The sequence below is a fragment of the Phyllostomus discolor genome, chromosome 1 (assembly GCF_004126475.2).
Source record: "Phyllostomus discolor isolate MPI-MPIP mPhyDis1 chromosome 1, mPhyDis1.pri.v3, whole genome shotgun sequence".
Classification (NCBI taxonomy): Eukaryota; Metazoa; Chordata; class Mammalia; order Chiroptera; family Phyllostomidae; genus Phyllostomus; species Phyllostomus discolor.
Genome location: NC_040903.2, coordinates 108,485,015 through 108,498,942, shown reverse-complemented (window position 1 = coordinate 108,498,942; position 13,928 = coordinate 108,485,015). Strand labels below are relative to the sequence as shown.

At 43.3% G+C, this 13,928-nt stretch overlaps 1 protein-coding gene and 1 long non-coding RNA gene across 8 annotated transcripts in view; both read right to left on the bottom strand.

Moving 5' to 3' along the window:
- NRP1 (neuropilin 1) overlaps positions 1-3,828 on the bottom strand; it is a 163,101-nt gene extending 159,273 nt beyond the window's left edge. For 3 of the 7 annotated variants that reach the window (XM_028505491.2, XM_028505490.2, XM_036027508.1), the window contains exon 1: positions 1,764-2,334. In XM_028505491.2, coding sequence (XP_028361292.1) covers positions 1,764-1,848 — 85 coding nt within the window. In that variant the 5' untranslated portion in view covers positions 1,849-2,334. Of the gene's footprint in view, positions 1-1,763; positions 3,058-3,558 lie in introns of those variants that run through there. The other 4 variants (XM_036027501.1, XM_036027503.1, XM_036027499.1 and 1 more) reach the window with 4 other exon arrangements.
- Positions 3,829-3,885: 57 nt separating this feature from the next.
- LOC118500955 overlaps positions 3,886-13,928 on the bottom strand; it is a 30,612-nt gene continuing 20,569 nt past the window's right edge. Inside the window, exons 2-3 of the long non-coding RNA XR_004903529.1 lie at positions 10,390-10,401; positions 3,886-3,897 (exon numbers count right to left, since the gene is read on the bottom strand). This is a non-coding gene — a long non-coding RNA (uncharacterized LOC118500955). The remainder of the gene's footprint in view (positions 3,898-10,389; positions 10,402-13,928) is intronic.

Sequence of the window (13,928 nt, the reverse complement as noted above, 5' to 3'; positions counted from 1 at the left end):
TCACTCACCAGAGTCACTTCAGAAGACATTTAGGTGGACTCGGTACCGCACCAGAGCTCTTTAATCTGTGACTTCTGAGAAAGTGACAGTGTAATAAGATAATGTGGACTCCTAGACTCCCTGGCTCTGTTGAATCTCTCTAACAGTTGATTAAGAAAAGAGCAATTTCTAATGACTCTGGACCATTAGTCCTAAATAAGGTTAATGAATTAATTTAGTAGTCACAGGGACTCAGAGGAGGTGGACATGGCTTTAAGAGGTCTGCTGAGTTACAGAAGCTATGGCCCCTGTGAACACAGCAGCATGGCTTTAACTAGTCAAGCTCACCAAACCAAACTCTGGTTCTTTGCATTCCCCAGATTTCTGCTAAGAAAATAAATATGTATTCATATACATATTTCATATATACATTCATTATATATATGGAGAGAGAGAAAGAGAGATATCACAACCTAAAGTCTGAAAGCTTTTTGCATTAGGTTTCAAATCCATCCTGTGAACATCTCCACTACTGATTTAATTCAGGAGTTGGGGAGGCTGAGTTGCTGTAATTTCTAAAATCTAACCACCTGACCTACTTCAATTGGAGGAGAATGTTACTTTATCCCCTACCAAATTATAGAAATATGCCACCAACTCAGGTTCATTAATAAATTGAATCCACATTCACAATTTTGTTTGTGTGTATGTGTGTGTGTGTTGCTTCTAGGTCTATCCCTTCAGAACACTACTTAGTAGCTGTGGGTCGAGGAAAAATCTATTGTTTCAATCACAAAACCTCCAAAGAGCATATTATAGAGACTATGTTCTATCATAAATACAGGATTTAAATTCCTCCTGGTCTAAACACCCTCCACTGTGGTGTCTTATTAAAACAATATACCACAGTAAGTAGCGAATGGGCTTTTCTTATAATTACTCTGAAATCTGAGCCAGACAAAAGTAAATGTTTGATAATAACAGTAATAATTGCTGAGGACTCACTGTAAAGATAATTTCATATCCTTTCCTTCACACTTCACAATGTTAATGAAACATGCCTACAACCAGATCACATTTTAAAATACATTATTTAGGTTGCAGGATAGTGTTTGTAACACAGCACAGTCTTCCATTTACTTAACAGTGAATGGTTGTACAACTCAGTGGAAGCTGCAGCTAGGTTAGGGATTTTCAGATATCCTGGTGCCTTACACTGTATATATGATTCCTGTAACGAAACTATGTAGTTTTCATTCATGCCCCAGACTGTTTAGGGATGATTTACAAAGGAGGGGGGAGTTCCATCAATCCACAAACCGCTATCTGTTGCAGGCTGTTTCCCCACCCAGAGGAAGCAGTTTAGAGGAGCTGAAAGAGAACCAGGAAGTTCTGGTAAAGCCTTCATTCACTTTCAAGAGCCATCCAGTTTTTGAAAGGGAGTCTCCTCTAATTGCCTTTGGGAGGAAACATTATTAAGGTAATTGATGTGCTGATCTAGGAAGGTAGGCAGCGCTGCCTCGTAACACAGATAGGAAACCCCCCCACAACCAAACCCCCAACATCAGGAGCCGGAGGACTTGAAATCCTCCTGCCCTAAACTGACTGATCTGATTTCTTTATTTCTCCTCCCGGATAAAAGTTTCCTTCGCCCAGGTGGTGGCTATTCCGGCTTCATCCCTGCCGCCGCGAGACTCGTAGCTGGGCGGGAAGCCGAGCTCGGCCGAATTGGGCAGCCGAGAGCCCGGGCGGCGCTGTCACGCGCGCCTCCGCCTGTCACTTACCATTGAGAAAAGATCTGGCCTGCGCGAGGGCCAGGGCGAAGGCTAGGGCGAGCACGGCGCCGAGGGGCTGCAGCCCCCTCTCCATTCTCCCTTCGCTGGACACCGAGGCAGGTTCCGGAGAACCAGGACGTGCGGGGAAAATGGAGCAAAGAGGGAATCTAAACCAGCCGAAGCGCTCCAACTCCGCCTAGAGCTGTAAAATCCTCAGTGCGTCTTGGAGAAAGGAAAGCAGCGAGGCAATGACTTGATCCGAGAGCAATGCTTCTTTTTTTGTGTGTCTCAAGTCGCCTGCATCCTGTCATTTAGCTCCGGTTTCCTCTCTCTTTTCCCACACTTGTTCTTCCAGAAGCCACTGCCCGGACTATGCCTTAAAAAGGGAGGAGGCAAAGGGGAGGGAGGAAAGCACACACCAAAGCCAATTTCCAGAAAGAAAAAAAAAAAAAAAATCCGGCTTGTCGTTGGACCCGTCGGAGCCGAGGAGCTGGCGCCCAGGGGAGGTCCCGGGTGTCTGCTCGGAGAGGAGCAAGCAGTGAGTAGAGCAAGAGGCAGAGGAGTTTCACCAACTGCACCCCTCCCCCACCGCATGCTCCCCTCCCCTCCTGAAGCCCTTCCCCGCCTCCTCCCGCCCCTCTCCAAGCACTGGCTAGCCGTCAGTGTCTGAACGGAGACAGGAGGAACAAGTTTCCCTGTGTGTGCCTTCCGAGTCCCACTGTCCGTCTCTCCGGTAGCCTTGCAGGGAGCCCCACGGGAGGGGAGACACTGGGTCTGCTCTCAGCGCGTGTGCATTTGGGTAGGGGGCATCGATGTGGGTGCCAGCGACAGGGCAGGGACAGCTTACCTCGGCGTGCTCGCTTGAGACCCCCCGGGTGCAACGGGCAGCTCTCGGAAGATCTGTGGGATTCTGCCGCAGGGAGCGCGCAGCGCCCGGGAGGTGGTGGCTGCTTTTCACAACTCAGAATCCCCCACCAGCGTCCGTTGGGCAAGGAGAGCAGAGTCAGCTCCTGCCTGCGGTGCGGGCTCAAGACCTGTGGCAGGGAGCTGAAGGGCGCCCCTGGACGCCCCGGGCCAGGACTGCAGGGACCCGGAGAAAAGCGAGGCTGGAGAGGGAGACGCACCCTGGCGCGGGGCGGGGGGTCGTCAGTGTAGCTGCCACGTCAAGCGGAGTCAGACCAACGCCTCCCTGACCCCCATCAGGGCGCGCATTGGGCGCCTGTCGCACCGTGCTGCCCAGAGACTTGGTATCCTCTTTCCGGGTAGAGGGAATGCTGGAGTGTAGGGGATGGTGATGGGGTGAGAGGGGAGGTAGCAGTTGTCGCCCGACCTGCCCAGACCCACATCTCGGATCCCAAGCATCTAGGGTTTTAAATGAGGGGTCCAAAGTCCCCAGTTTCTGTTGTATCCCAGGGGAGAGGGAGCAGTGGCGGCGGGGAGAGGTTTGGTGTTGCCAGGGTCCTAACGGTGTCTCTTCAAGGCCGCAGGCATTGTTACGATGGCCTTCTAGCTTCGGCCTACCTTCACGTCCCCCTGCGGCAGGGGACGAGTTCTCTCTGCAGACGGGATTCCCCCGGTTCCATCACTGAGGCTTTCCCAGAACAGCAGCAGCAGGCCTCTGAGGGTTTGCATTCAAGGACATTTCAGGGCAGAAACTGGTTTCGGCTACCAATTAAGTCCTTGAGTTGGGTAAATACCCGCGGACCCTCTCCGTATTAGTTCGTGGGAAAGGTGTAAAGGTCACTACACCTTCTGGGAATTGGCCTTTTCTGTCCACATCCGAAAGCAGAGCCTTATTACTAACCTGGCGAAACGAGCTGGCAAAGGAGATTTAGGAATGTTGGCAAGGATACTCTGGTCAAAGGTTTTGGCAGAAGGACGAGGGGCGGGACAGGAGAAAAGGAGCCCCAGACGGTAAGCAGGAACTCGGCGCTCTCAGGTCCAGGCTGGGTGGGGAGACATGCGTCCGTGGCAGTGCCCGCGGTACCCGAACCCGCGAAGCTAGATCCCCAGCACCCGCACTCGTCCCCCACCCTCTCTTTGGGTCAAGCTTTTCTTCCCGCCTCGAGGTTGTAGGGGGCCCCGCCTCCAAGCTGAGGACTCGGCCCCCTGGGCTTCGGGAGCCCGCTCGGCTTAAAAGCACCTCCTTTCCCTCACCGGGTTCCTCCTTCTCCGTCCCGGATTCCTGGAGGCGCAGGGTGAGAAGGTGGCCGGGTGAGGCTAGTAGTCCATTGGTTGGGTCGAGTGGGAGGGGCGGTGAGCAGACCCGAGCCCCGGCCCCTGAGCGCAAGAGGGAGGCGCGGCTGGGGCACCTACTGAGCCCAGGGAAGGCCCCGGGAGAGCAAATGCGGCAGAGGGAACCCTGGAGCCTACTCGCGGACCTCTCCAACTGGAGCGCAGCCCCACCAGTCCCAGTCCGCAGCTGTTCCAGGCGAGAGGCACCGTGGTAGTCGTGGTGACACTGCTCGACCTCAGTCCCAGGCTCTGAGAGAGAAGCGCCAATCAGAAACTGGCAGGTTGACAGAGCAGGGGAACTCGAGGGGTGCAGCGGGAGGGGCGGCCCGGAGTCACAGATATCCGCCTTTTTCTGAGTGGTAACTGGGAGGCCCACTCGATCCTGGAACCGGATTTGACCCGTCTGTGTGTCGGTGGGGTGAGCAAAGGGACACAGGCGGGGTGACTTGAGCTGTGTTGTTTTTAGAAAACTAGCGCCAATCTCTTCTCCTTTCCCTGCTGAGTGCGCATTTCCCAGCCTAGACCCAGCCGGCTAACAAAGCCACCAGACCTTGAACTCAGTCGGTGACTGCTGCAGCCCCGCAACCTCGATCCTCTGGCTCCCTCCCTCTGTCCCTGGGGAGGGCTCCTCCAGCGAGCAGATCCCTGTGCAAAAAAACACTTTTCTTATTCACCAGCAGAGATCTTTTGCCACACTTTCTCCAACCAACTGATAAAACATACGCTATGTTCTTTGGTGTGAAATATTATAGTTAAGTTCTGCCTCAGATTTTTCCAGTCTTGGCTGATCTGAGGCATTCCTAGAGTCCTTGTTTCCACACAGCGCTGAGTAATGGAGCCCTACAGCATTGGTTGATAATTGCCCGCCAGTGGGTAGGGATGGTGTGCAGGGCAGGACCAATAAAAAATGGCATTGGTCTGATCAAGATAGCATACAGTATACAAAACAAAGTGGAATCACTCATGTCAACCAAGATGGCTGCTAGTCAGCCATAACATTTTGGTTCAAGAGGGAAACTACCTAAGACATGCTAGACACATCTGGCAAGGAGACACACCCAGGATATCCGCACGAGTGATCATTGATCAGAACAGCCACTGTCTGCAAAGCAGAGCCCTCCATAGATAGGCTACTGGGGAAATTCCTCAGTCACCATCAGTCATGCTAAGATAAGACACATATCAAAGGACCATGAAGGGTGGATGGAGTATGCCACTTTCAAGATATAACTGAGACAGGCTCCAGACCACTACTGAGACAGCCAAGCTCCACACACCAGAGTGCTGCTCCATGCCACGCTTATCTCTCTTTACACCCGGCCACCTGAAGCTCTGCCCTGCTAGACTGAGGACTTCATCTGCCCTGCTGCCCACCTGGCTCCAGAAATCTTTCCTTGCAAGATTCTGAAGACTCCCTTGCCTACCATGCTGTCTCCCAGATCTGCAGACTGAGACTCTGGGACTCAGCATCATTATTTCCCATTGATAACTGTGTGCTGGTGTGCATTATATTTCTCTTAAATTGTTACAGTGTGAGTAGGATATTAATGTACATTGATGTTCTACTCTGAGTAAACCTATGTTCAATAAAAGCTGAGTGAATAGCATAGTTACCTGGTATATGGCTCTTGTCTATTCCTTGGTGCTGGACTGCTCAGCAGGTAGCTAGCCAAGCAGTTGCCTGGCTGACTTATGGAAAAAGCTATATAATGAACACACGCTCATGACAGTTGGTACAGACCAAATTGTTCTTGCTAATGACCTCTTTATTCTGCTGTTGGATTCCACTAACTGCTGAAAAGGGTCAATTCTGGATTTCTGCAATTCTTCAGCAAGCGAGACAGACCCACATTTACAGGAGAATAAGTGATAGAGGAAAAATTTGTCAGTATTTCTGAGTTGATTTTGTTTGGGCCTCATGAACATATCATTCTTCCTGACATCACAAATTCCCAGACTAGATAGAACCCAGCTTTAATTAAGGGAAGATTCATGGACCACACCCCAGGAAGCCAGGCAGAGGCTCTGGGTGATCCACACAAGGGCCACTGCAGGAGTAAGGTTCTGGGCAGGAAACTGGCCCTTCCTTAACAATAGACTGGGTGGTAGATGTTTGGTTCCTTTCATCAACTTCTCACCAATTTGTCAAAAAATAAGATGAGATTTATTGCTCCCAGAAGGCCATTTAAGCCGCTAACTTCCTCAAGTATTTCAGATTGATGCAATGTGGAGATTCAGGTTGGTATTTCAAAGCAGTATGAAGTCTAGACAATTTTTTCAAAGCACCAAAACCACATATTTCAGAAAAGCAATAAAGTGAAACTGAAAAAGGATTGAACATTGGAATTTAAATTAATGTACTATTATTTGAAATAATTTTATTAAAATGGCACTTCCATCAAATGACTCAATCATTCATGAGGTGTCTTTTGAACACCATTTATGGCTACCTCCTTAATTTGGATTGGCAGAGGAAGAATAAATACATAAACCTTTACTCTCTGATCCTTCATTTTTGTCCTTTTCAAAGTTACTTTGAAAATTTTTCAAATATTGGCGAGAAGACTGCCATCTAGATTTCTTTCTCATTTAGTCACTTGTTTTATTTTTATTGTTGACATTATTACAGGTGTCCCCATTTCTGCCCCCTTTGCTAACCTCCATTCAGTCAGCACCCCCCTTTCCTGTGGCCATCACCACACTGTTGTCTGTGTCTATGGGTTATGCATGTATGTTCTTTGGCTAATCCCTCACCTTCTTTCATCCAGTCCCTCCCACCCCATACCCACTTCCCCTCTGACAGCTGTCAGTCTGTTCCTTGTATCCGTGACTCTCTTTTTATTTTGTTCTTCAGTTTATTTTGTTCATTAGATTCCACATATAAGTGAGATTATATGGTATTTGTCTTTTCTAACTGGCTTATTTTACTTAGCATAGTAATGTCCAGGACCATCCATGCTGTTGCAAAAGGTAAGATTTCTTTCTTTTTACAGATGCATAGTATTCCATTATGTAAATGTACTGAAGCTTTTTTATCCTGAAAGAAAACATAGGCAGTGAAATCTCAGAAATTTCTTGTCACCATCTTTTGCCAATATGTCTCCTAGGGCAAGGGAAACAAAGGGGAAAAAAAAACAAATGAGACTACATCAAACTAAAAAAGCTTCTGCACAGCAAAAGAAGTCACCAATAAAATTAAAAAGGGATCCACTGTATGGGAGAACATATTTGCCATTGATACATACTTGTCACTGATAAGGGGTTAATTTCCAAAATATATATAAAGCACTTACACAACTCAACACCAGGAAGATACACAATCCAATTAAAAAATGGGCAAAGGACCTGAATAGACACTTCCACAAAGAGGGCATACAATGACAAATAGACATGTAAAAATGCTCAATGTCACTAATCATCAGAGAGATGCAAATTAAAACCACAATGAGATATCACTTCACATCTGCCAGAATGATTATCATCAATAAATCAATAAAGAACAAGTGTTGATGAGGATGTGGAGAAAAGAGAACCCTAGTACATTATTGTTGGGAATGCAGACTGGTGTGCCACTGTGGAAAATAGTATGGAGTTTCCTCAAAAAACTAAAAATGGAACTGCCTTTTGATCTAGTGATTCCAGTTCTGGGAATATGTTTGAAGAAACCTTAAACACCAATTCGAAAGAATATATGCACACATATGTTTGTAGCAGCATTATTTAAAATAACCAAGACCTGGAAACAGCCCAAGTGCCATTTAAATTTTTTTTAAAAGTAATAATGCAAAGTTCTTGTACTCCAGTATGTGAGACAACAAGTTGCAGAAAGACAATGGCTAAAATTTGAATCATGCTATTAGATTCAAAATATCATTTGGTGTTAAGGTAAGGCTAGAGTTTGAAAACTGTATATTATTTGCCCAAAATAATAATTTTAGATTATTATGCCTTCACTAAATAACTTTGTAATTAAGAATTAAAATAATAATAACCAATAGAAATATTCATCAAGCCAATATAAATATCGTTCAAAAAAGTATTAAAAATTTCAAAAGGATTATTTTTAAGTAGGATGATATATAGAATATAATTTGAGCACTCCAATAGGGAAAGGGCTCTCTATTAAAATTTAATCATAGTTTCAAATACAGAACTGAAATTTTAAGGAATTTTAAAAAATAATAAAAGTAGTTTTAAAAATATAAAATAAAGATCAAAAACACAGTTAAGGATTGTTGAATTTAATTTTATTTTGTGTTTTTATTAGAGGACTATGACTATATAGAGAAAATGGGTTATGGATGCAAGTGAAGAAGTGGAAATTATAAAGTTAAGAATATGAAGTTAAGAATATAAAGTTAAGAATAAAAGGAAGAAGTTGAAAGGCCAATTATGAAGTAACTACAGTAGGAATATAAATGAGAGTGTGAACAGGATCATAGCAGTGGAGACTGGAAAAAGATATATTCGTGATGTATTTAGAAGATATAATTAATCAGATGATGAGATGGATATATCAGTGAAAGAGAGGGTGTTGTCAAAGATTGCTGTTAAGATTCTAGCTTCCATAACTGGATGGGTGGTATGACAGCCTTTGTGAAGTCAAAGGAGGCTAGCATAGAGAGAAAACTGTGAATGTGATCTGGTCTAGATTTTTTTTTCTTTTTGAGATAATCAAATGAGTTAGGAATATAGACATGGTTTGGATGTGCAGTTTTATAATAATATAGTAATTATAATAACATTATAATTGAGGCAAGGGAATGGATGAAATTGCTGGGAATTTGGAAAATTGTTGGAAATTGGAAAAGGAGGCCAAGAGAGACACTGAGGAACATTCAAAGGCTGGATTGTTAGCGTAAGACAACAAAAGACCTTGAGAATGAGCAGCTGGAAAGATAGGAGGAAAACAAGGAGAGCGTGCTGTCATAACAGTCATATAGAAGGAAGATTTCTAAAACAAGGTACTAGACAAAGAAATTAAATACCATTGAGCAACGATTTTCAACTGGTGTGCCACAAGAATTTTTGAAACATGCAATACTTTACTGTTTAGTCAGGGACACTGACCTCTTTTCCCCTACCAGGGTGTTCAACCTGCAGGCTTCATGCAGCTCAGGATGGCTATGAATGCAGTCCAACACAAAATAATAAATTTACCTAAAACATTATGAAATTTCTTTTGTGTACATGTCACAATGTATTTAATGTGCGGCCCAAGACAACTCTTCTTCTTCCACTGTGGTCCAGAGATGCCAAAACGGTGGACATGCCTGTGACTCTCAAATTAAAAATTGACAACAGCCAACACAATAGCTTTCTGGTGTCAATGGATCAAAATTATACCTGTTTTTTGTCAGATCAGCAAAAAATATAATACATTTTTTGGTGTGCCACAGAAAGTTTAGTAATTAGTTTATGTGTGCCATGAGATGAAACAGGCTGAAGATTGCTGCCATTGAGAGTACTAGTTGGAGAATACTAGTACTAAAATGCAATTGGACATAGTGGCATGATAGTTACTGAGAGGTGATTTTAACAAGAGCTATTTCAATGAAATAAGGGAAAGACAGGGCTAGAGGCCAGATTGAAGTGAGCTAGGGAGAGAATGGAAGTTAGGGAAATAGGGACAATGATCAAAGATAATCCTGTCAAAGTGTCTACTGAAGTAGAAGAGACAGATAATAGCTGTGGAAGGAAGAGGTGGGGAGGGAGGTCGATGTCTTTTTTCTTTTTCGTTTGTTTTTCAGATGGGGTACTCTTGAACATTCTTAACCACTGATGGTTAGACTCTAATAATATATTGGAGATGTTGAAAATAAAGCACAGAGAAGATCAGAGCATAAATTACCTGAGAAGGAAGGATTGAATACAATTGAGAGCCCCAAAAGACAGATTTACCCTAAATTGTTATAACTGTGTGGGTAAAGAGGAGCTGATAGGTGTAACTTCAAATAGGTTTGCCATTCTGGTAGGAGGCAGTTTTCCCCTACTCTCTTCTATTTTATCCTGTGTCATATGAAAAGAGGAGAGGGAGAGGTACTAAAAGTCTAGGGAGAAGAGTGAAATTGGAGTGAAGACCAAGATGACCACAGAAGCTGCTGTCTTTGTGGCTGCTGTCTTAATAATTTTGTAGGTTGAAAATTTGGGCTAGAAACACATTTTTTTCTTTTTCCTTTTTAAATCTTCACTTGAGGATAAGCTATTGACTTTAGAGAGAGAGGAAGGGGGAGAGGGAGAGAGAGAGAGAGAGAGAGAGAGAGAGAAACACATTGTGAGAGAAACATAGATGGGTTACCTCCCATAAGCACCCTGACTGGGTATCAAACCCATAACCCAGATATGTAACTTGACCTGGGATGGAAGCCACAACTTTTGGTATATGGAATCACACTCCAACCAACTGAACCACCTGGCCAGGGTTAGGAACACATTTTCCTAGAAAAATTGGATAGTCTTTCCTGAAACTCATAAAAATCCTACTGACATAGTTATGGAATATTAATGATGTTATTTCAGTTTTAACAACTCAGAGTAGGTGCTCAATAAATGCTTTAAAAAGGGGAAATTTCCCTAACCATTTTTTTCACAATAAGTTTATGATTGTGTATGTTCATGTACAAGAAAGTATCACTCCAAATGACTCTTTGCAATAATGTCTTCCCCCGTTTTCTTCTTTTTTCTTTATTTCCCCAAAGAAGGCCAAAGAATTTTAAATGTGTATTTACACCTGCAATAGACATTCACAAACTGGCTTATTGGGATAATTTATGTGAGACATACCAACATGTTTCTTTAGTTTTGTAAAGTCAACCAACCGCAGTTTATATGCACTTTTCACAGATATTTGTATGAATTTTTTCGCATGCTTTTAGTTGTTATACAATTTCCTATATCAGTAGTTCAGTGAAATATATTGAGTTGGCTATTATCAGTGGGCATTATTTTCAACAAAGCCTTCTTTCTTAAATTTATTATGTTAAGCCAGCAGATTGTCAAAGTCCCTTGCCTCCTAGGTAGAAGGCAATAAATGAACTAATACTTGTTTGTGGATTTTCAGCTACAAAATTCACTGCCTAGATGGACATGCCCAATGACACACAAAAGCCTGCATGACATGAGAAAATCATGGCAAACAGGTCAGCCTTGTTGGAACTTTTGTATTTAAAAAAGTCTTCAGCCTATTAGTGTTACAGGTTACCTTTTATAGGCAGATTTTCCTCCTGCTCAAATGCTATAAACACCCCACCAGGGATGTAAATAGCAATATAGACAGAGAGAAAAAATATTTGGGCAGAGACACTCCTGCACTTACCCTTCTTGTTTTTTTTTTCAGTGTTAGTTTTAGTTGTAGAAACTGAAAATAATAGAAATATAAAAATTCAGACAGCAAATTGTAAAGTGACAGGTGATGAAAAACAAAAATAGGGGTTTACATTTTGAAATGCTAAGCACAAAAGGAAACACACATTGGGACTTTATAATTATTATTTGCATTCGGAGTCAAAGTAGACCTGGCTACTACCAGCCTCTAAAGGCATTGCTGCACCCTCTTCTGCCACAGGTAGAAAAACTGAGACACATTAAGAGTTCAAAGTTGGCAAAGTTATGCAGCAATTCTGTGATGGAATGAAATATGGGAAATGGATGTCCTGAATATATGTATGTATCTTAAAGAATATGAAGTAAATCTTTACAGTGAAAGAAAGTTGACTAGTATAATCAGTTTATTCTCTGTTTATTGAAAATTCACAATAAAACTTATTAGCTTGTGTTTTCTGAGGTCAAGTGTTTCTTAAATTCATACTGTGCTGTTGCCTCTAACCTGGTACTCAAAGGCAAGTTTCCCCACTGTAGTTCTTTTTCTGCATTTTTAAACCTATTTGTGACTTCACAGACTTTAGAATTATGTTGAGGCATGGACTGGATATTGTGAAACATACCCAAATTTAACTCATACTTAAAGTTACTCAATTTTAATGCTGTCTGCAGAGAAAACTTCTGTCTCATTGATTTTTAAGATTCTTTGGACTTTGGTTTGAATTATCTGCCTTGGGTTTTTAAAGTTGTCCATCTTAGATCAATTCTGATATCTATGTAGTTGGTATCAGTCCTGATCATGTCAAGTGAGTATCTTTTATTAAGCAGATAGAAGATAACATAACTGTCCTGTTATATATAAGAGAAATCATTTCATAAAGTACAGGATACTCAAATGAGTGGTAATCAGAGCTGTCAGATGCATATCAAGAAGCACAATCTGAGACTTCTGGCAAGATGGAGGCATAGGTGGACACACCATACTTCCATGCACAACCAAGATTAGAACAACAACAATTTAGAGGCAGAATAACACCAAGAACTGATAGAGAATTTATCCGAATGGAAGTCGGACAGCCAAGTTGAAGTAGATGCATTCATCCAGACCAGTAGCAGGGGTGGAGAGGAGCAGCCGGGCGCTGGGCACAGCCTGCGGTGAACAGGGAGAACTGAGCGCATAAGGCAACCGGGAGTGCATAAGGCATCTGGGGTGCCCCAGATCGCAGCAGGTGGACCCTGGTATGCAAGCGACAGCTGGCCGACCCAATGAGGCGGCGATTGTGGACCAGGGCAGAGTGAGCAACCCAGGATCCCAGAGAAGGGACTGAGGTCCCAGGAGAAAGGAGCTACCACCATTGTTCCTTCCCGCCTCCGCCCCCACATAAAATGTCACAATCTAGCAACTGGGGTGCCCAGCCCCGGTGAACACCTAAGGCTCCGCCCCTCACTGTAACAGGAATGACCAGACCAAAAAAAAAAAAAAAAAAAAAAAGAGAGAGAGAGAGAGAGACATGTCTCAAACAGGAGAACAGATCAATGCCCCAGGACTCATCCTTTTGAGTGACTAAGAGATAGCCAATCTATCAGATGCACAGTTCAAAACACTGGTAATCAGGAAGCTCACAGAATTGGTTGATTTTGGGCACAAATTAGATGAAAAAAATGCAGGTTACCATAAAAGAGATGAAGGAAGATGCATGGAGAACCAATAGTGAAGGAAAGGAAACTGGGACTCAAAACAATAGAGTGGACCAGAAGGAAGAAAAAAAACAACCAAACAGTAAAAAATGGAGAAATAATAATTCAAAAAAATGAGGAGAAGCTTAGGAACCTCCAGGACATCTTTAAACATTCTGACATCTGAATTATAGGGGTACCAGAAGGGGAAGAGGAAAAGCAACAGATTGAACACATATTTGAACAAATAATAAAGGAGAACTTCCCCAATCTGGCAAAGGAAATAGACTTCCAGGAAATCCAGGAAGCTCAGAGAGCCCCAAAGAAGTTGGACCCAAGAAGAAACACACCAAGGCACATCATAATTACATTAGCCAAGGTAAAAATGAAGGAGAGAATCCTAGAAGCAGCAAGAGATAAGGAGACAGTTACCTACAAAGGAGTTCCCATGAGACTGTCAGCTGATTTCTCAAAAGAGACCTTACAGGCAAGAAGGGGCTGGAAAGAAATATTCCAAGCCATGAAACATGAAGACTTATATCCCAGATTACTCTATCCAGCAAAGATTTCATTTAGAATGGAAGGGCAGATAAAGTGCTTCTCAGATAAGGTCGAGTTAAAGGAGTTCGTCACCACCAAGCCCTTATTACATAAAATGTTAAAGGGACTTATCTAAGAAAAGAAGATAAAGAAAAAACATGTATAGTAAAAGGACAGCAAACTCACAATTATTAACAACCACACCTAAAGCAAAAACAAAACAAACTAAGCAAACAACTAGAACAGGAACAGAACCCCACAAATGGAGATCATATGGAAGGTTAGCAACAGGGAAGTGGGAGGAGGAGAGAGGAGGAAAAGGTACAGAGAATAAGTAGCATAGATTGTAGGTTGAAAATAGACAGGGGGAGGGTAAGAATAGTATGGGAAATGTAGAAGCTA